The 19,692-nt window shown below is 43.9% G+C and overlaps 1 protein-coding gene across 6 annotated transcripts in view; it reads right to left on the bottom strand.

Moving 5' to 3' along the window:
* Positions 1–1,760: 1,760 nt before the first annotated feature.
* Positions 1,761–19,692, bottom strand: part of LOC102001445 (zinc finger protein 354B) — a 31,688-nt gene continuing 13,756 nt past the window's right edge. Inside the window, exons 1-7 of one of the 6 annotated variants that reach the window (XM_026780168.1) lie at positions 16,477–16,542; positions 12,440–12,585; positions 11,168–11,293; positions 10,834–10,923; positions 8,138–8,208; positions 6,383–7,026; positions 1,761–4,008 (exon numbers count right to left, since the gene is read on the bottom strand). In XM_026780168.1, coding sequence (XP_026635969.1) covers positions 2,547–3,935 — 1,389 coding nt within the window. In that variant the 5' untranslated portion in view covers positions 3,936–4,008; positions 6,383–7,026; positions 8,138–8,208; ... (2 more) ...; positions 12,440–12,585; positions 16,477–16,542 and the 3' untranslated portion in view covers positions 1,761–2,546. Of the gene's footprint in view, positions 4,009–6,382; positions 7,027–8,137; positions 8,209–10,833; positions 10,927–11,167; positions 11,294–12,439; positions 12,586–16,476; positions 16,548–19,692 lie in introns of those variants that run through there. The other 5 variants (XM_026780169.1, XM_005350143.2, XM_013347146.1 and 2 more) reach the window with 5 other exon arrangements.

Below are 19,692 nucleotides of genomic sequence, written 5' to 3'. Positions count from 1 at the left end.
AGAACCCTACAAGATTTTTTCTTTTTTTTAAATTTATTTATTTATTAAAGATTTCTGTCTCTTCCCTGCCAGCGCCTCCCATTTCCCTCCCCCTCCCCCAATCAAGTTCCCCTCCCTCGTCATCCCAAAGAGCAATCAGGGTTCCCTGCCCTGTGGGAAGTCCAAGGAACCCCCACCTCCATCCAGGTCTAGTAAGGTGAGCATCCAAACTGCCTAGGCTCCCACAAAGCCAGTACGTGCAGTAGGATCAAAAACCCATTGCCATTGTTCTTGAGTTCTCAGTAGTCCTCATTGTCCGCTATGTTCAGCGAGTCCGGTTTTATCCCAGGCTTTTTCAGATCCAGGCCAGCTGGCCTTGGTGAGTTCCCGATAGAACATCCCCATTGTCTCAGAGTGTGGGTGCACCCCTCGCTGTCCTGAGTTCCTTGCTCGTGCTCCCTCTCCTTCTGCTCCTGATTTGGACCTTGAGATTTCTGTCCGGTGCTCCAATGTGGGTCTCTGTCTCTGTCTCTTTTCATCGCCTGATGAAGGTTAACATTCAGGAGGATGCCTATATGTTTTTCTTTGGGTTCTCCTTATTTAGCTTCTCTAGGATCACTAATTATAGGCTCAATGTCCTTTGTTTATGGCTAGAAACCAAATATGAGTGAGTACATCCCATGTTCCTTCTTTTGGGTCTGGCTTACCTCACTCAGGATAGTGAGCATTATTTCTAGGCCATAAAACTCATCCTTATGAGTGATGTCATTTGTACAACCTAAGTGACTTCTATGTCTTAGAAGCCAGGTCAACTCCTGACCCCCACTGGCACTCCACCTTAGTCATTCTCCACAGACCTTAGCTTGGGCACTGTTTCTGAGTCAACAGGCCCCATCTTTACGGAAGAAGCCCTATGGACTTTGTTACACACTTCTATGTAAACATGTCTTAAGCTTTGTTGTATCACAGGACTGAGTTGTTATTAGAAAACTTTTTTTCCCCAAAATCATGCTGCATTTAAATATGGCTAAAATAAACGAACTGGTGTCTGACTCAGAAGTTTTGGTCCAGCATTGGTGTTGAAGGGAGATGAGTGAAGTTTCATTCTTGTCTCTTCATGAACTATTTTCTGCCACCCAGAAAGCCTGCAGTGACCGCCCCCCCCCCCAATAACTATCTCACATCTAGGACTTAGTCAATATGCATTTAATAAATCAACTACTACCGTGAACTATAAACTACTTCTGTGGTGGTTCTGAGTGTGTTTTGAGTTGCAAAGGTTTTATTAATGTGCTAAATTCCTATGTCTATTAGCATCTTAGGGTTTCTATTGCTGTGATGAAACACTATGACCAGAGCAACTCGGAGAGGAAAGAGTTTATTTGGTTTACACTTCCATATCACTGTTCGTTATTGAAGAAAGTCAGGACAGAAACTCAAACCGGGCAGGAACCTGGAGGCAGGAGGGATGCCGAGGCCATGGAGAAGTACTGCCTGCTGGCTTGTTGAGCCTGGTTTCTTACAGAACCCAGGACTATCAGCCCAGGGATGGTACCACCCACAATGGCTAGGTCCTACCCCATCAATCACTGATTATGAAAATGCCCTACAAGCTTGCCTACAGCCCGATTTTATGGAGGAATTAATTGAGGTTCCCTCCTCTTAGATGACTTTAGCTTATGTTAAGCTGACATAAAACTGTCCAGCACCATTAGTATTCAACCCACATGTCTTTGAATTTCCATGACAGGCTAGTAAGACACAAAGATATGCATTGATACTTAAGTTTTTAAAGATTATATTTAAGTCACATTTTCATATAAATACAATCAGCTTATTCAACAGCAGTTTAATGACTATTAGTTGAGAATTCAAAACAGCATGCTGTGGCATTAAAATATGCACAGTTTATCTGCCACCCAATAGCAACTAGCCTACATTTTAGGAGATAAATCAATTCAGGGAAAGGGAAGAACTTGAAGGACAATAGGAGTTAGAGGTAGAGGAACATTCCAGAAAAAACACCATATGAAATAAAACCACTATGTGAAATAAAAACAGGAGGGGGGGGGGGACAAAAACAAACAAAAAAACCAACCACAAAAACTTCCCTGCATCTTGCTTTTGGACATTTTCTCTAAGAGATCCCACAGGCCTTCTAAATTCCAACTCTCTCATTTACCACATAAGGACACTGTCACCAGATGAAAGTGGGTGACTTGTTTAAGTTAATGGGGGTTAGAACTATATGCCAGACTTTTGGGCTGTCCAGTTAAGTACTACCACATTTTCTATCCAGTGTGAAAACTCTGTGAGGCCCAAATCAGAATTCCCAGTATGACACGCTAGAGCTTATCTTCAGCCGAAGTCTTCCTCATTTGTGTATTAGATACAAGACTTTACCATCTGAATGAAAGTGTTCATAGCTTTCATATGGTTACTCTGGTATGCTATGCTGTACTTCAACTAAAAGGTTCCCACCTTAGTTATGGTTATTAAGCATCTACATTGATATGACATGATTATTATTAAAGAATTACTCAAGATGAAGGTGCCAGTGACAACTCTCATGTATGAGTCCTCTGATGTCTTGTAAGGTTTGTACTCCTACTGAAGGCCTTCCCACATTCATTACACTGATAGGGCTTCTCTCCTGTGTGGATCCTCTGGTGCACTATGAGGGATGAATTCTTAATGAACGCTTTCCCACACTGGTCACATTCATAGGGTTTTTCACCAGTGTGGATTCTTTGATGTTCAATAAGGTAGGCGCTTTGGCTGAAGGCCTTCCCACATTCAGTGCACTCGTACGGTTTCTCTCCTGTGTGCATCACCTGATGGACAGTTAGGGATGACCTCCCCGTGAAATGCTTTCCACACACCATGCACTCGTAAGGCTTCTCACCAGTGTGGATTCTCCGGTGCTGAGTAAGAGAAGAGTTCTTACTAAAAGCTTTCCCACACTGGTTACATTCGAAAGGTTTCACTCCAGAGTGAAGTCTCTGATGTTCTATAAGGTATGTGCTTTGACTAAAGGATTTGCCACATTTGTTACATTTGTAGGGTTTCTCTCCAGTGTGGTTTCGCAGGTGTAGAGTGAGCGTGGAGCTTTTACTGAAGGCCTTTCCGCATTCGCTGCACTCATAGGGTTTTTCCCCGGTGTGACTTCTCTGATGCACAATAAGATGCATGCTCTGACTGAAGGCTTTTCCACACTCGCTGCATTCATAGGGCTTTTCTCCGGTGTGAGTCCTCTGATGCACTGTCAGATTCATGCTCTGTGTGAAAGCTTTCCCGCAGTCGCTACATTTGTAGGGCTTCTCCCCGGTATGAATCCTTTCATGTTGGACCAGGGATGAATTCTTACGAAAAGCTTTTCCACACTCTTTGCACTGATAGGGTTTTTCTCCAGTGTGCGTTCTTCGATGCACAGTGAGGTTCATGCTCTGACTGAAGGCTTTCCCACAGTCATCACAGGTGTAGGGTTTTTCTCCGGTATGAGTCCTTTGGTGGACGGTGAGGGAGGAGCGTTCAATGAAGTGCTTGCCACACACGCTGCACTGATAGGGTTTCTCCCCAGTGTGGATCCTCTGGTGCTTGAGCAGGGAGGAGCTCTGGCTGAAGGTTTTCCTGCAGGCGTCACATTCATATATTTTCTTCCCTATAAACATTCTTGGAGATTTCATTAACTTGGAAGTCTGCTTGGAATCTTTTCCACGTGAATTCCAATTGCGAGGCCTATTTGGCAAAGAAATGCCTTGTGCTGTGTTAAGCATTGAACCCTCAATGGAACAATTTTCAGTTTTATTACCATCACATACCCTCTTCTCATTAAAGGTTTCCTTTTGGGCCACTGCCACTTGGCCCAGATATCTTTCCTGCTGCCCCTCTAGCCGACAAGAGGGGTCCCAGACAGACCCTAAAGCTGAATGCCAGAAATCTTCCTTTTCCATCATGGCCCCATAGGGCAATTTTTCAATAATGTTGGACTTTAGAGTTAACTCTTGGTTTCAAGTCTTGTTTCCCAGCCTGAAAAAAAGTAAATAATTCAAATGCATATTGATTTCTGTGCTGAGTGACTAGAAACTACACAAAGGGGACTACAAGAGCAAAGGAAGAATAACTTCAGCGTGGTTAAGAGATTTTGAAAATATTTTTACAATTCTTTAGCAAAATCAAAAGGTGAAGAGCAGCGTTCTAGTCCACAGAAAACAGAAGAACTAATACAACCAGCTGAATAGAGAGAAGGGGGCTCATCCAGCAGGGATGGATACACAGTGAATGCAGAACTAAGGAAAACACACAGAAGGGACAGGCTAGAGAAAGCAGACCAGAACGATGTGCTAATTTCCACACTGACAGAATCCAGAGTCCCCTGGGAAGGGACTCTCAGTGAGGATTATCTAGACTGGGCTGAACTGTGGAGGACCATTTTGATTACATTACCTGATGTGAGAAGGCTCATATGGGCCTTCTCTTGGGCCGGGGATCCTGTATAAGAGGGAGAGGTACAAGCTGCCCACTACCCTGCATGCATTTCTGTTCTGACTGTAGAGACACAGCTCCTTTAGTCACCTTCCACTGTGACTTCTCCACCACGAATGGACTTGAACATGAACCAGGAGTTAAATAAATACTTTCTCCCTTAAGTTACTTTTGTCAGAGTATTTTATGACAGCAACAGAAAAGAAACTAAGACAGAAATTGGTGCCCAGAAGAGGGGCCTCTGGGAGGTAAACTTGACCATGTCATTCTTATGCTTTTGGACCCATCTGTGGCTAGAATGTGGAAGAGTTGGTACTTTGGGCTAGAAAAGTCACCGAAGGCTGGAATCAGAGCTTAACTCATTCTGATGGGAGCTAACAAGACTGAGATAAACACGGCTAATAAGGTTTCTTTGGATTTGAGCTTTCACAGACTTAAAAGAGGGTAAAATAATCTGATAAGGAGTAAAACCCTAACTATATGTAAACTACCCCTGGGGAGTACGGTGATCTGCAACATAAAGAACAGAACACTCTTAGAGGAGGCTGCTGTCTTAAAGGTTTTCTCCTTAACCTTTAAGAAATGTTCCACTCACAGATGTAACAGGCCTAAAGGGCCTTACATGCTCCTACATTTTCCCTGTGAAGTTGAGGACTGTGATGAGCGGAGCAAGATGAAGAGAGTCGGTTGAGCTGCTAGAGGAAACTGCACAGAGGAAAGGACCAGGAGCCACTCAGTGAGGACAGAGGACAGGACACTGAAGCCTGAGAATCCATTTTAGGGCTGCTGATCAAAGTCAACAGAGCGGAGATCAACACTGGGTAAGTAAACTAAAGGCTTTGAAGCAAGAAATGTAAGTAACAGAGCTTCTCCCTTCCAAGCTGACCTGCTTTAACAAAAAGAAAAATTTTATGTCAAGCTGGAATTGCCACTGAAATATATGTTCCTAAGTAACTCTGGAGAGAGTATCTATCTAGTGTTATCAGCAAGAATATATGAGCTAGCAGCTGTCTCTTGCCCTAGGTCACTCTGGTCACATCCAGTTATCCAATTCACATTCTTTGAGAATATTTGAATTGTTACTCAGAAGTCACAAAAAGTGAGGGGAGGAGGATTCCATTAGCACAGACAGATGGCAACTCTGTAAAGAAGAGCCAGGAAAGGGAATGGTGATAGCTAGTGGTTGTCGACTTTACTTCATAAGGCTACTTTCTTCATGCAAAGGGCAACATTTTGTCCTTACTTGTAGTGGGAATCTAGTAGAGTCATTGTATCTAGGATAAACATTAGAATGTAACAGTTTTTTTTTTCACTGTATCGAGGGTAACAGCAGAATATATTAGTATTTGCTGAAGGTACCTTGGAAAAATCATAGCAGTGATAGCTGTCTATGATTTATAGAGTTGTTTTTCTGAAAGGCTTCTCCATCTTCTGCATGGCTTTAGTCACAGGACTATTGAGGCTCACTTGGAGGTCTTGCATTATTGGGTACTGCAAACACTACACAATAAGGACCAAGGTTGCAGGCTGTGATGGTTTCCTTCAGAGAACATATAGAATAGATCGAAGGGGCTTTGGTATGAGGAACTTGTTGTACCCCAAACACAACCTTTGTGTACAATCAATAAATATGCTTCTGAATGGAGGTTTGAGGTTCAGTTCACAGAAACTGTCCCTCCCTGCTGCCAGAGAGCCTAAAATGACATCACGCAACACAGAATAGATACTGGAATAGATAACTTATTCTGATTATGGGTTTGCCTTTCCTGCATGGACTGCTTCTGCCACAGCTATCATCTGCAGACTGACAGAATGCTTTCTTCACTGCCATGTTGTTCCATATAGCATTGCTTCCGACCAAGGAACTCATTTCACAGCCAGAGAGGAGCAACAGTGGGCCCATGCCCGCTGATCTTACCCTGTTCTCCATCGTCCTGAAGCAGCTGGCCTGAGAGAATGATGAAACGGCCTTCTGAAGATACACTGAGAGTGCCAATTAGGCCGCAGCAGCCTGGATGACTGGGACAAGTTCTCCAGAAGATGACACATGCATTGAATCAGTGTCCAATATATGGTACAGTTTCTCCCACAGCTAGGATCCACAGGTCCAGTAATCAAGGGGATGGAAATGGGAATAATTCTACTCTCTATCAATCCTAGTGACTCCCCTCCTCATGTTTTTTTTTTCTTCCTGCAATTATGACCTCAAGTTCTGCTGGCCTAGAGGTTTAAGTTCCAGATGAAGCAGCACTCCTGCTAGGAGATACAAATATTCCATTGAACATGGTATAAAAGAGGAATAAATGTTAGGAGGAGTGTTTGATCCAGATCACCTGGGAGAAATTGGATGGTTTCTCCACAACAGTGGTAAAGAAGATTATGTCTGGAATGTAGGAGATCCTTTAGGGCAACTCTTGGTGCTACCATGGTCTTATGAAGTCAATAGGAAACTACAACAGCTCAATCCAGGCAGGATGACAAAGGGTCCAGACTCTTGGGAATGAAAGTATGGGTCACTCCTCCAAGAAAAGAACCAAGACTTAAGACCTTCTGAGGTACCTGCTGGGGACAGAAGAAACACAGAATGGGTAGGAGAGGAAAGTAGCTATGAATACCATCTAAGGCCACGTGACAGAAAGAAATTCTAATTGACATGAGCGTTTCTGTCTTATTGTGTTAAGAACGAGTTTGTGTTGGGATGTAAAAACACAAAAACAAACAAACAAAAGAATGAGTCTGTGCATATACACATATATATTAAGTGATATTTGTATTCCTGCTTTTTTTAATCATGTAATATCAACTAAGATAATATTAATGGTTATTGCATTTAAGTTATGAGACACTAAAAGACTAATCATTCCTCAGGGGACACTGCTACCTATAATCCATTCACAGTTGTACATGGAATAGTTATATCATGCTAGGTGGAATTATGACCTGGTTATTGCTTTCATTTGGAAATTAGCCATGACATAAGGAGATGTGATTGTGTGTTGGGATTACACAGGATGGCCTTGTGATGGCTAATCTTGGTTGTCAACTTGACTACATCTGTTTGGGTTTTAATTATTAAAGATGTACTCGAGTCAACCACTATTTCTTTTAAAGTTTAATTTATTTATTATGTATACAGTATTCTGTCTGCCAAGTGTGCCTGCATGCTAGAAGAAGGCACCAGATCTCATTACAGATGGTTGTGAGCTACTGTGTGGTTGCGGGAATTGAACTCAGGACCTCTGGAAGAGCAGACAGTGCTGTTAACCTCTGAGCCATCTCTCCAACCCCAATTTCAACCACTATTAGTTGTGTGACCTTGTGCAGGTTTCTTAACCTTTCTGTGTTCCAGTCTCCTCATCTGTTAGATGGTACGTGTACTATTTATGTAAGAAAAAGAGTTAAGCATTAATTTATTAACAGTTTAACAGAATATGCATTGTGTCAAACAGTATATATGCTTTAAAAATCCCTGTTTATATATATTCCAAAAATCAACTGAGAAAAAGAACAAAGTATTTGCTATTCTGCAAAATGCTAAGTTTTAAACTCAAATTATTTTAATACTATACAAAACTTATTAAGATTAAATATATTCCTTATTAGATTTAGATGCCTAATTTAAATGCAAATTCTCAGGACTTAATTCTTAAGAAAAAGAAAAACAAAAGATTACCTACAAACTTTAACAACTGGCCTAGAAGATCCTCCCAGGGACACAGGATGCCAAAAGACAATGCGCCAGGCCTGCAAAAGTCAGGAAAGACCCATGTGACTTGAGAACCGAACATGGCCATTACTACATATGTACAGAAAACCAAAACACACCTCTGTGCAATGGACATCTACCTGCTAACACGACACTACATAACGGCTGACAGTGATACGCAAGGCAATCTGGAAAGAGCAAAGTCTACACAACGCAACATTGTTTCCTGGGCTCCACCCTGTTCTCCACTTTCCTAGCTCCCCAGTTTCTCTACAGGATCATACAGGTCCATGCCCATGAAGAACACAGTGGAGGTGCTCTTCTCTTCTTTCTTTCTTTCTTTCCCTCCATCTAACCCTGATGAAATGTCAGGCTGTACTTGCTTCTGCATTCTTCCACACAGAGTACAGCACATGCTCTTAGCACTGGGTCACGGGGGCTTCTTGGTCACTCAGTTTATAAAGTAAGAAAGGATAAAACCATAGGCATTTATCCTTTCTTATCAATACTGCTGTATTCTTTTTTCCTTGAGCCAGCTCCCTCCTCAATCCCGGGCATGCATCTGTAACCTGTGTGAGAACATCTTTGACTTTTGGTTCTATCCTGACAATTCTCCAATTTCCACTGGTAAGAATTCTACAGATATGGTTACAATTCTCATACCCACATTTGTACCTGACTTTAAAAGTTCTACTAATGTCATCTAATATTATTCAATACTCAACAAATATTATCAAGCATTTTCTGGGTAGGCATATAATGAAATGTCAGCACAGTAATGACAGTTCAGTGAGCCTGCATGCCAGCAGGCAGACAGACGCCCAGGAAGACAAATAAATAGTGTGTGCATTCCAATCATAAATATGTGAAGACGCTTTTGGATCCTTCCTGATAGAAAGTCTGAAAGAAGACAAAGAAGTGGGGTAGGAAATCATTACCAAAAGCATGGGGCTGGGGATGAAGCTTAGTGATAAAGCCCTTGCTTACGGGTGAGAGGTGGGGCTTGATCTCTAGCACCACAAAGAAACATCTCCATACAGTGCCTCGATCACCTTACCGAGAACACAATGCAATACCAACACAGCTCAGTAGCCAGAACTTTCCTGCTTAGCCTTAGCCACTTATGCACGGCCCCAACCAAGGTATTCACTGAATGTGTTTGTTGATAACATCCTTTTATCTATGCCTATAAAAGTTATAAAAACTCCTTTTTCTTCAGAATGTGCATTCAGGGTAACTTGCATGCCAAGACTCAGAGCAACTGTTTTCCTGTTCCCTTGACAAACTGTCAGATTATAGACGCCTGTAAGTCTGCAGGGGGTTCCGGGAGAGAGGCTGGGGCATGCGTGGGAGTCAGATAACAGCCAGTCTCTCCTCAGCTTCCCTGGTGCTTTTATTAATTTTGAAAGTCTGAACCCACAGAAGCGAGAGAACAATGACGACATCTGACCCTCACCCAGATTCTCTGGCTGCAGATACTTGGGCTACATTTATTCTGTTTCTCTGTGTTAGATACCCATACTGGCTTTGCTAGATCACTTCTTAGCTCAATGGTGTGACACGCTACCCCTGAGCACCTAGCATCTACTCCTGAGGGCATTTTCCAATAAAGAACATGATACTTATATTGGTAAGACATCACCATCAATACAGTAACACATTCTTGTTTTTTAAAAGATAGGTTCTCTACTACTCTCTACTTTCTTTTCTGACAGGGTCTCTCACTGAACCTAGAGCTCACCAATTTAGCTAGACTACTGGCCAGTGAACTCCAGAGATCTTCCTTTCTCTGCCACCTTAGTGCTGGATTATAGGTGTGTGCAGTCTGTAATCTATAGGCCTGGTTTCTATGTGGGCACTGGGGGTTGAACTCGGGTTCTCATGCTTAAAGCACATCACCATTTGAGCCATTTCTAGGTCCCCTGCTCACTCTTTAGCTTAAAAAAAAAGTACATTTTAAAACAATGGGGTTGGAATTACAGAAAAAGCAAGATGTAAAAGGTGTTTTCTGCAGAGAAAAGTCAGTGATAACGTCCCAAAGAGACTGTGCGGCTGTGACAGGGACAAGGCATGAAGCACTAAGAGCTGTATGGCAGGGAATGAATGGAGGGAGGACACAGATGGGGTATTTTGGAGTGATAAATGGAATATGTAAGATGCAAAGCTGCTAGAAATGCAAACAAAACTGCAGTCATTTCTTACTCTTAAAAATATGCAAACTATTCAAAATGCCTATTTAGGCAGCCAGAAAAGAAAGCTCTCAAATGTTTACACAAACAAGGGGAAGGAAGCTAGGAATTTGGTTAGGCCTGGGAACAAAGATAGTGAAAGGAGATGTCTCAGTTGGTGACGGATTTAACTGAACACAGATGAAGACAGAGAGGAAACAGTTGTTGCAAACATTTCCGAATGCACAGAGGTTCCAGGCAAAGCATGAATGCTACAGGTGTAGTGACTCAAGCCTCACGATGCACCCACCCCTCCTCCAAGACCAGGACATAGATATGGCAACAGAGGACGAGTCTCAACAGCATGGTGGCACTGTCCTCATACAGTACACACCTGTGGGAGCGGGTCCCTCCAGAGACCTCAAGATCCCTCTCACATGTCCTCTTAGTAGGACACCCATGTTACATTACAAGTCTCTGCATCCTGACACTTACCCAGAAAGATGCAACCTGGGAGGTCTCCTTTTCTCAGGCTCAGTCCTTGTTCAGGCTCAGAGATCACATCTGGTATGGAAAGTTGATGTCCTGCTTGGGAGGAAAGAAACCGAGTTTGGGTTCCGAACTTAGTCAACACCCAGCCCCGAACAGTTCTGATTTCCTCCATTTCCATTTTTCCATTCTCTACAGACTTTTCACCTTGGGACTATCCTAAACAATGCCCCACGGGAGCTGGGGTTTCAAGTCAAACCCATGAATTCCATATGGCGGACAGCTAAAGGGCAAAGGTGGCAAGAATCAGGTTGAGTTGCAAGGGCAGGGGGGTTCTCACCCAGGAGACCAGGTTCCTGCAGTTCTCCAGCACCAGTCTGCCATACGGGTTCCTCTGCACAGAATCTAGCTGCATCCACTCCGCCCAAGTGAAGTCCACAGACACATCCTTGAATGTCACTGAGTCCTGAAACCACAGATTCCTCCTTAACAGGGGATTTTTGCCAATAAGGCCTTGAAAAAAGACCAAGCAGTGCCAGAAGAAACATGGTATCAGTGTATGTGAGGAAAACATAACTACATTCCGAAAAACAAAACAGGTGCAGCAAACAACAGACGTGAGAGCCAGAAAAAATAACACAGGGAGTGGATTGGGAACTGCTGCGGTTTCCTGTCTGTGGTAAAATACTCTGACAAAAGCAACTTGAAAGAGAAAGAGTTAGCTTTGGCTCACAGTTCAAAGGCGCAAACCATCACCCTGCAAAAGTCAAGGTAGCAGGAGCAAGAAGCAGCTGGTCACATGACATCCACAATCAGGAAGCAGAGAGGGATGGATGCATGGCAGAGCTCAGCTGGTCACATGACATCCACAATCAGGAAGCAGAGGAGATAAAAGCATGGCAGAGCTCAGCTGGTCACATGATATACACATTGGGAAGCAGAGAGGGATGAATGCTGAGGCTCAGGCTCCCCCTAACCACATACACAGCCCAGGGTCCCAGACAGGGGATGGTGCCAGCTACTAGGGGAAAGTCTTCTTGCCTCAACCCAATCAAGATGGCATGCCCCCAAACCCATCTACCAGGGGATTCCAAATTCTGGCAAGGTGACAATTAACACTGACCATCTCAGGAAATAAGACAGGAAAAGAAGGTCCATAGGAGTGCTATGGTTTGGCTCCTGAAGTGGTTTGACCCCAAAGGCTCAAGTGTTAGAAGCCTGGTCTCCCAGTGACAATGTGTAAGAGGTTGTGGGAGGGCTGGGAGATGGAGCAGTGGCTAAGGGTGAGTGACGTAAACAAGCAGAGCTGAGTTCAGACCCTCCCCTGAGGCATCTTGAGATGGCAGACTCCCTCCTCACCACACCCTTGCCCCTTTCCTAGGCTTTTCTGACTCCGGGTAGTCCATAAGCCCTATAAACACCAATCCATCTTTCCTTGGACTTGGGCTCCTTCCCCAGCCTTTGAGTACCACTGAGAACTCCAGTGTCAGATGAGCACAGAGGTGAAGGATGCTGAAGGGGCCCAATGCTCTAATACTCCAATACATCTGTCCTTTGTAATGAAGTCCATTCACATCATGGGAGTAAAAGATATCAGACAATGATGTCTCACCTGAGCTCCCAATGGCAGAGGCCAAACAGCCATTGCCTGAGTCCTCCTTCCTGTGGGGCCTTCCTAGAGAATGTATAGTCTCTAGAGGTGGAGCTGGGGGAGGGAAAGGAAGCCATGAGAGACACTCCTGTGGCAAAATAAAATACCTACAAATAAATAAGAAGGGTGAGGTATCAGCATAAGTACAATTAAATAGTTTACCTATAAACTTTGCTTCGTTAAGCTTCCATAGGTATTCAGACAAAAACGAATATTCATGGGTAGGTTGGCTCAGGATTCTAAGCTATTACTTCCTTGACCTGAATCTACACACCTAATGCATTCCTAGACAGTATATGCACCACAATGACAATATTTTAAAGTTAATTATAGAAAATCGATTAGTTAATCATGTTGTAAAACATCCTTTTTAAAAAAGATTTATTTATGTTCTGTGTCCCACGTCCCTGTCTGGTGTGGAGAAGGTGGGAGATGTACCGGATCCCCGGGAACTGTCATCTGTGAGTGCTGGGAACCAGAGCTGGGTTCTCTACAAGAGCAGCAAGGGCTCTTCACTGCTAAGTCACCTCTCCAGCCTCAGAAAAAACAAATTTAAGGGGTCCTAGTGAAGGCAAACACCAGATATTTTCAGCTCTGTACGTGGGTTTTAATGAAGCAGGAGTCCTGTAGTGGCTACCAGACACTGTGAAGTGGAGTCAGGCATAGAGGTTAGTTGTCAGGCACAAGAAGAAAGTTAAACAATCTTTTAACCTTTTACAGCACAAAACTTACATTAGCTTATTTTTAAATTAGCAAGGAATTTTCATTTTTTCAGTTGTTGGTAAAAGTTTGAGTGTGTGGTGTATCCAAACATATGTGTGGTGCATTCACACACGTGTGGTGCATCCACAGCGTACGTGCATGTTTGTGTATGCATATGTGTGTGCGGTGTGTTCACACATATATGGGTGTGTATGTATGTAGGTGTCAGAGGACGACTTTTGGTGGCTTTACTACTCTCTGCCTATTTCCTGGAGTCAGAGTATCTGAATCGGGAGTTTGGCTGGTGGCCAGCAAACTCCAGCAATCCTCCTGCCTCCGTGACTCACCTCCCCAGCACTGGGGTTCCACATTTCTCTAAAGCCATACCTAGATTCACACATGGGTGTTGTCATCTGAATTCAAGTCTTCATGCTTGCACAGGAGGCACGGAAGAAATGCGGTGGTATTTTGTTTGTGACCTAACCAATAAAGCTTGCCTAAGATCAGAGTGTGGAGCTAGCCACACTAGTTAGCCATAGAGGCCAGGCAGTGGTGGCGTACACCTTTAAGCCTTTAAGCCCTGCACTCAGAAGACAGGTGAAGATGGATCTCGTCAAGTTCAAGGCCACCCTAGGCTCTGCGAGATTTAATCAATCTAAAAGAGAAATAAAGCTCACACCTCTGATCCCAGCACTTGGGAGGTAGAGACAAGGGACAGATGACTGGGGGAAGAGAAGAATCTAAGGCGGGAGGACACAGGAACTCATGGCATTCAGGCTGAGGATTCCTAGAGACAGGATTGCCCATTTGGTCTGAGGATTCGGCAGAACTAAGAACTTTCAGCATTTACCCCTATATCTAACTCAGGATTTTTGTTATTAAGACCAATTAGAAGTCATGCTACATTTTGACCCAGCCAGGCATCTCTCAGTCCTCTTCCCCTTTCATTTTAAATGGCTTTAATGAGAACACAATTGTCTTAGTTAGGGTCACTACTATTGTGCTGATATCATGACCAAAACTTGGGGAGGAAAGGATTTATTTGGCTTACACTTCCTTATCCCTGTTCATTATTGAAGAAAGTTAAGACCAACAGGGCAGGAACCTGGATGCAGGAGGTGATGCAGAGGCCATGGAAGAATAATGTTTATTGGTTCACTCATTATGGCTTGTTCTGTCTGCCTAAAGTCAGGTCTTATGGAGGCATTTTCTCAACTGAGGCTCATTCTTTTTTGGATAACTCCAACCTGTGTCAAGTTGACAGAAAACCAGTCAGCTCAATAGTATTACTGAAGGCCCTCTGACACATTAACTATCTTGTCAACATCTACTGTGAGAAGAACAGCATGCCAAGTCATAGGGAGTACAGCCGTAAATACAACAGGCAAAGTCTCCACCTTCATGGATATTACAGACCAACAGGGAAGAACAATGGAACAAATCCAAATGCTACTACACACACACACACACACACACACACACACACACACACACACACACACTATAAACAACTATAAATGAACATCTTTATGATGTGATGAAAAGGAAGGTCTCTCTAGTTATTGCAACACAGCGGAGGTGGATGAGGAGGGAGGTGGCCCTGGGCATGGCTCAGTGGATGTAGCATTTACTGCGCAAGCATGAGGATGAGGGTACAAGCAAGAAGATGAAATGCCTGTGGGCTTGAAGGAAGACCAAGGATGAGTCCCAACACTGACTTCAGGTCTTCATATGGATTTGGACACATGTACACCCTGTACCCATACACACATGCATACACACATATGAAAATGCAAAAAGAAGACAGGGAAGCTTTATATGACTATACGAATACTTAACTTTTGTGAATATTTATGAAATCTGTTTGTTCATAACAGATGTAAAAGTTATGAAAAAAGGCTGAAGTTTAGCTGTGGGATATTTTTTTGAGACAGGACCTCACTATGTAGCCTTGGCTAGCCCAGAACTCTATGTAGAGCAGGGTGGTCTCAAATGAATCTCCCTGTTCTGTGGGATTAAGGGCATATACCACCACATCTGGCCTGCACCAAGGCTTAAGAGAATACTAACACTTCACGTTGGTTGGGGCCATCAGTCTCTCTTATCAGTGCAACCGTTTTTTTCTTTTTTTTCTTTTTTTTTTAAATATTTATTTATTATATATACAATATTCTGTCTGTGTATATGCCTGAAGGCCAGAAGAGGGCATCAGCCCTCTTTACAGATGGTTGTGAGCCACTATGCGGTTGCTGGGAATTGAACTCAGGACCTTTGGAAGAGCAGACAATGCTCTTAACCACTGAGCCATCTCTCCAGCCCCAGTGCAACCATTTTTATAAATTGCTACTTTCTGTAAAGAACAAGACAGGAGGTGTCCAAAGGTCTTATGTAACACTGGCCTGGAAATTTTACTTGAAGATTGGTGGAAAGAGGCAATCCAAAAAGAATGACATAAACAGATACTCTGTACCATTTACAGTATTAAAATAGAAAAACACAAAGGTCCAAAGAGAGGATTAGATTCGGCAACGTTCAGTCTTACTTTTCCTCCCATCCATTAAAATGACAATATTAACTGCCCTTAAACATTAGTGCTTTAAATTCATTCTCTATCTTCACTGGGTGGTGGCACCATGGATTAAAAGTACTTCAAGCATCTTATAAGATGCATTTCGTAACTCCGTTTGTAAAGGCAAATGGAGGAAGGTCACCAACATTCCTATTTTTTTAAGTAAAATGTTTCTATTTATACATATACACATGTTTACGCAATACAACACATGGGTTTTGGACAGATTTCGAATGACTTTGCCCGTGGATTTTCTAGGAGACCAATAGTGAACTTAGAATTCTGGAGAGCACATTCTCTCTTAGCCAGGACCCACTCTGTGCCTTTCCTTTGCTCCTGCAGGCAGAGGGTGGATGCCCGGCAGCGGTGCACACAAAGGCCGAAGACCCCCGACTGCGGCCCCGCGTCCTCCCTGCCTTCCGAGAAGGGGTGCCCCACGCATTCACGGCGCGAACCGGGCCAGGGCTGTCCGGCTAGGTAGAGCTCCCGAGAGAGCCGATAGGGTACTGCCTCCGGGGTACTGCAGGGGCCGAGCGGGGGTCTCGGTCCCGGGGTCTGCGGCCTGGGGCCCGCGTGAGCAGCGCACCTGCGACTCCCGCGGTGTGCGCGGAGAACCGCGCGCTGCACAGTACAGCCGGCCCCGCCCTCGGGCCACAGCCCCGGGCTCCCAGTGGGAACGCCCCCGCCTCCCCGCTCGCCGACCACCAGCCCGAGGCTCCGCACTCACCCCAGTCACGGAAGAAACCAGAGGCTGGCCGCTCACGCAGCCACGCCGGGCGCGCTGGACTACATTTCCCACAGGCCATGGGCCTCGACAAAGTGACCCACGGCGCAGGCGCAGCTGGAGGGCTACGGGCGAGGGGTGGTTCCTCTGATGCACGTGCAGGGTTGACCACCTTAAATATGTTTCCTTAAAGAAACCGGTTCTAGAACCTTTCCTTGCCTAAAGTAAGAGGACCCTGGACACTCCCTTGCGTGAGGGAGCATGAGAGGTAAGCTAGTAATGTAATGTTCTAGAGACTTCGAGGCGCTCCGTGAGCCGGAGACAGGGGCTTCCTGTCATACCGCTCTTCTAACTTAGGGCTACAGGATTGTCTCTGTGGAAAACCAACCGACTCTTGGATGCTCAGGTAATTTCGGCTGCATCCGCCGCTCTGGAGCTTGGAGAAGCGTGTGGCATTTTAGGATAAAAAGATAGGCTAGAGACTATAATGTTTGGTTCTTATCTAAGTAAATAAATAAAGGTGGTCGTGTGTGTCTTTTCAGTGTTTTTCTTAAAACCTTGACATAATCGTACTTGCATATGGTGCCCTGTGTCACATTCACCCCCTGGCTACCCTCTTCCATCCACCTGCGTCTTCGTTTGGCCTCTTTCCTCAGTAGTCTGTCTTCTACACTTTGTCTCCTACCCGTTTTTTTCCTTCAGGATGTAACTCTTCTGTTTTCTACGACAAAGACTGGCCCCTGAACTAAATGTTGGAGAGGCTTCTGGAGGCCACTTTTTGACTCGCCTCAAAAAACGCGCACAGTCTCTCACCCTCTACACGTGACCAAATTCTTTAAACCCCACCCCTATGTCTTAAGTCTGTGACATACTTTTAGCAGAAAGCTCCTCCTTGATGTCCACCATGCTCTTCCCTGTTGGCTACAAATCTCTAGCTGGCTTTTTTGAGTTCAGAGTTGAGCTCTTGTTTAATGCAAGTTGCTGCCCCTATTATAGCCAACATACCAAGTCGTAGTGTCTGGCTCTTTCTCCATAGTTTGTTTGGACTATTTAAAAATATGGGAATATGAAAAAAATCACAATTGAGGGCTTAGCTTGAGAGACGGCTCAGTAGTTAAGAGCGTTTATTGCTCTTGAGCCAGACCCGAGTTCTGTTCTTGGCACCCCACATCAGGCTTCTCCAATCAGCTGTAACTTCATGGCCAAGGCATCTAATACCTCTGGTCTCCACGGGCACCTGCATTCACATGCACATACCATACACTGTAGAACATTTCTTTACGCTGTGAAAATTACGCTGTGACGCTTTAATAAAGAAGTTGTAATAGCTGGACAGGATGAGGTTAGGTGGGGAAACCAGACTAAGGACAATGGGAAAAAGTGGGGAGTCAAGAGGAGTCGGTAGTGAGGCACAAAGAAAACAGGATGTGCAAGATGAATGAGAGAATGTAGATTAAGTGGATTAATCCACTTATATTAAGTGGATTAATTTAAATTGTGAGAGTTCACTAACAACAAGCCTGAGCTATTGGCCAACCACTTATAATTAATATCACATCTCTATGTTGGTTATTTGGGAACTGGCAGGCGAGAAAGAAAAGTCTGCCTACAATACATACATACATAAACACTTTTTTAAAAAAAAAATTGAAGGTTTACAAGAAATGTTACAGTAACCCAGCAAAAAGCAATTATGAGTAAAGAAAATCGGTTCCAGAGTCAGGCATATTGGTAATTTCAGCACTGAGGAATCAGGCAGGAAGATTGATACAAGTTCAAGGCTTCCTGATTACTGAAGTCACAGGCCCGAAGTGCCAGCATAGTTCCACCAAAGTTACTTGTATTCTCTCTGCTCAGGAACAGATAGAAAAGCCGACCAGAAAACATCACCACAAATGTACAACCTTTGAAGAACAAAATTAACAAGCTGATAGACACATATAAATCAGTCTACTCCAAGATTGGGAGGAAATGGTTTATAGATATGATTTTATGCCACATATAAATCAGTCTACTCCAAGATTGGGAGGAAATGGTTTATAGATATGATTTTATGCTGGTTTCAAAGTAGCCACACATTTAATAGATTTGGTCTCTAGATCATATTCTTTGATGAGGTAAGGTGCAGACATATCTGATGAAGATGGCACAGCTGCTCGACAAAGATCCAGCCAAGCTGAGCCACATGGTGACCGCTATGCCACTTGTTTTTGATCTTCATGGGTTGCATGCATACATAGTTGTGTAACTTGGGGATAATGAATTTATGGAAAATTTCTTATTAATCCTTGATGCCTTCTCCCAGGAGTACTGCTTCTAAGCTTCCCCAGGAAAGTCCTGAGCGTACTACCCATCCCACTTTTAGGACAACATCCTTATCTACTTGAAGGTCTTCCTTACGCCTTGGGGGTGTAACACGTAAAGAAGCCAGAGATCTCTTTGAGGCTCTGAGATATTCTTAAAACAACTGCCCTCACACTTACTCGGTGTCTTAGTTAGGGTTTTTGTTGCTGTGAAGAGACACTATAATCATAGCAACTCTTATAAAGAAAACATTTAATTGGGGTGCCTTGCTTATAGTTTCAGAGGTTCAGTCAATTATCATCATGACAGGGAGCATGGTGGCATGCAGGCATGCATGGTGCTGGCTACCTGTTTTACAGAAAGGCAGCAAAAGGTCAACTGAGAGTCGCAAATTTGACTCAATTGAGCAAATGAGACCTCTAAGCCTGCCCCTCCAGTGACACACTTCCTCAACAAGCCCACACCTAATAGTGCCACTCCCTTTAGGGGCCACTCCCTCTCAAGCCACCACATTTCACTCCCTGGCCCCCAAAGGCTTTTAGCCATATCATCATGTGAAAAATAAATTCAGTTCAACTTTAAAAGTCCCCTTAGTCTGTAACAGTCTCAAACTTGTTTCAAAGTCCCACGTCTTCTCTGAGATACATGACAATCTCTTAACTGTAATCCCCCTGTAAAAATCAAATAAAAAAAGCAGATCACATATACATTATCATTCCAAAATGCAGGGAAAGGAGCATAGTGAGGAAATACTTGGTAAAAACCAGACCAAAAACGAGCTGGGCAAACTTCAGACTCTGCATCTCTACATGTGATGTCAAAAATGCTCTTCAGGGGCTAGAGAGATGGCTCAGAGGTTAAGAGCATTGCCTGCTCTTCCAAAGGTCCTGAGTTCAATTCCCAGCAACCACATGG

This window comes from Microtus ochrogaster, chromosome 7, assembly GCF_000317375.1.
Source record: "Microtus ochrogaster isolate Prairie Vole_2 chromosome 7, MicOch1.0, whole genome shotgun sequence".
NCBI lineage: Eukaryota > Metazoa > Chordata > Mammalia > Rodentia > Cricetidae > Microtus > Microtus ochrogaster.
Note: the sequence above shows the minus strand (reverse complement) of the source record. Positions and strands in the feature narration are given on the sequence as shown.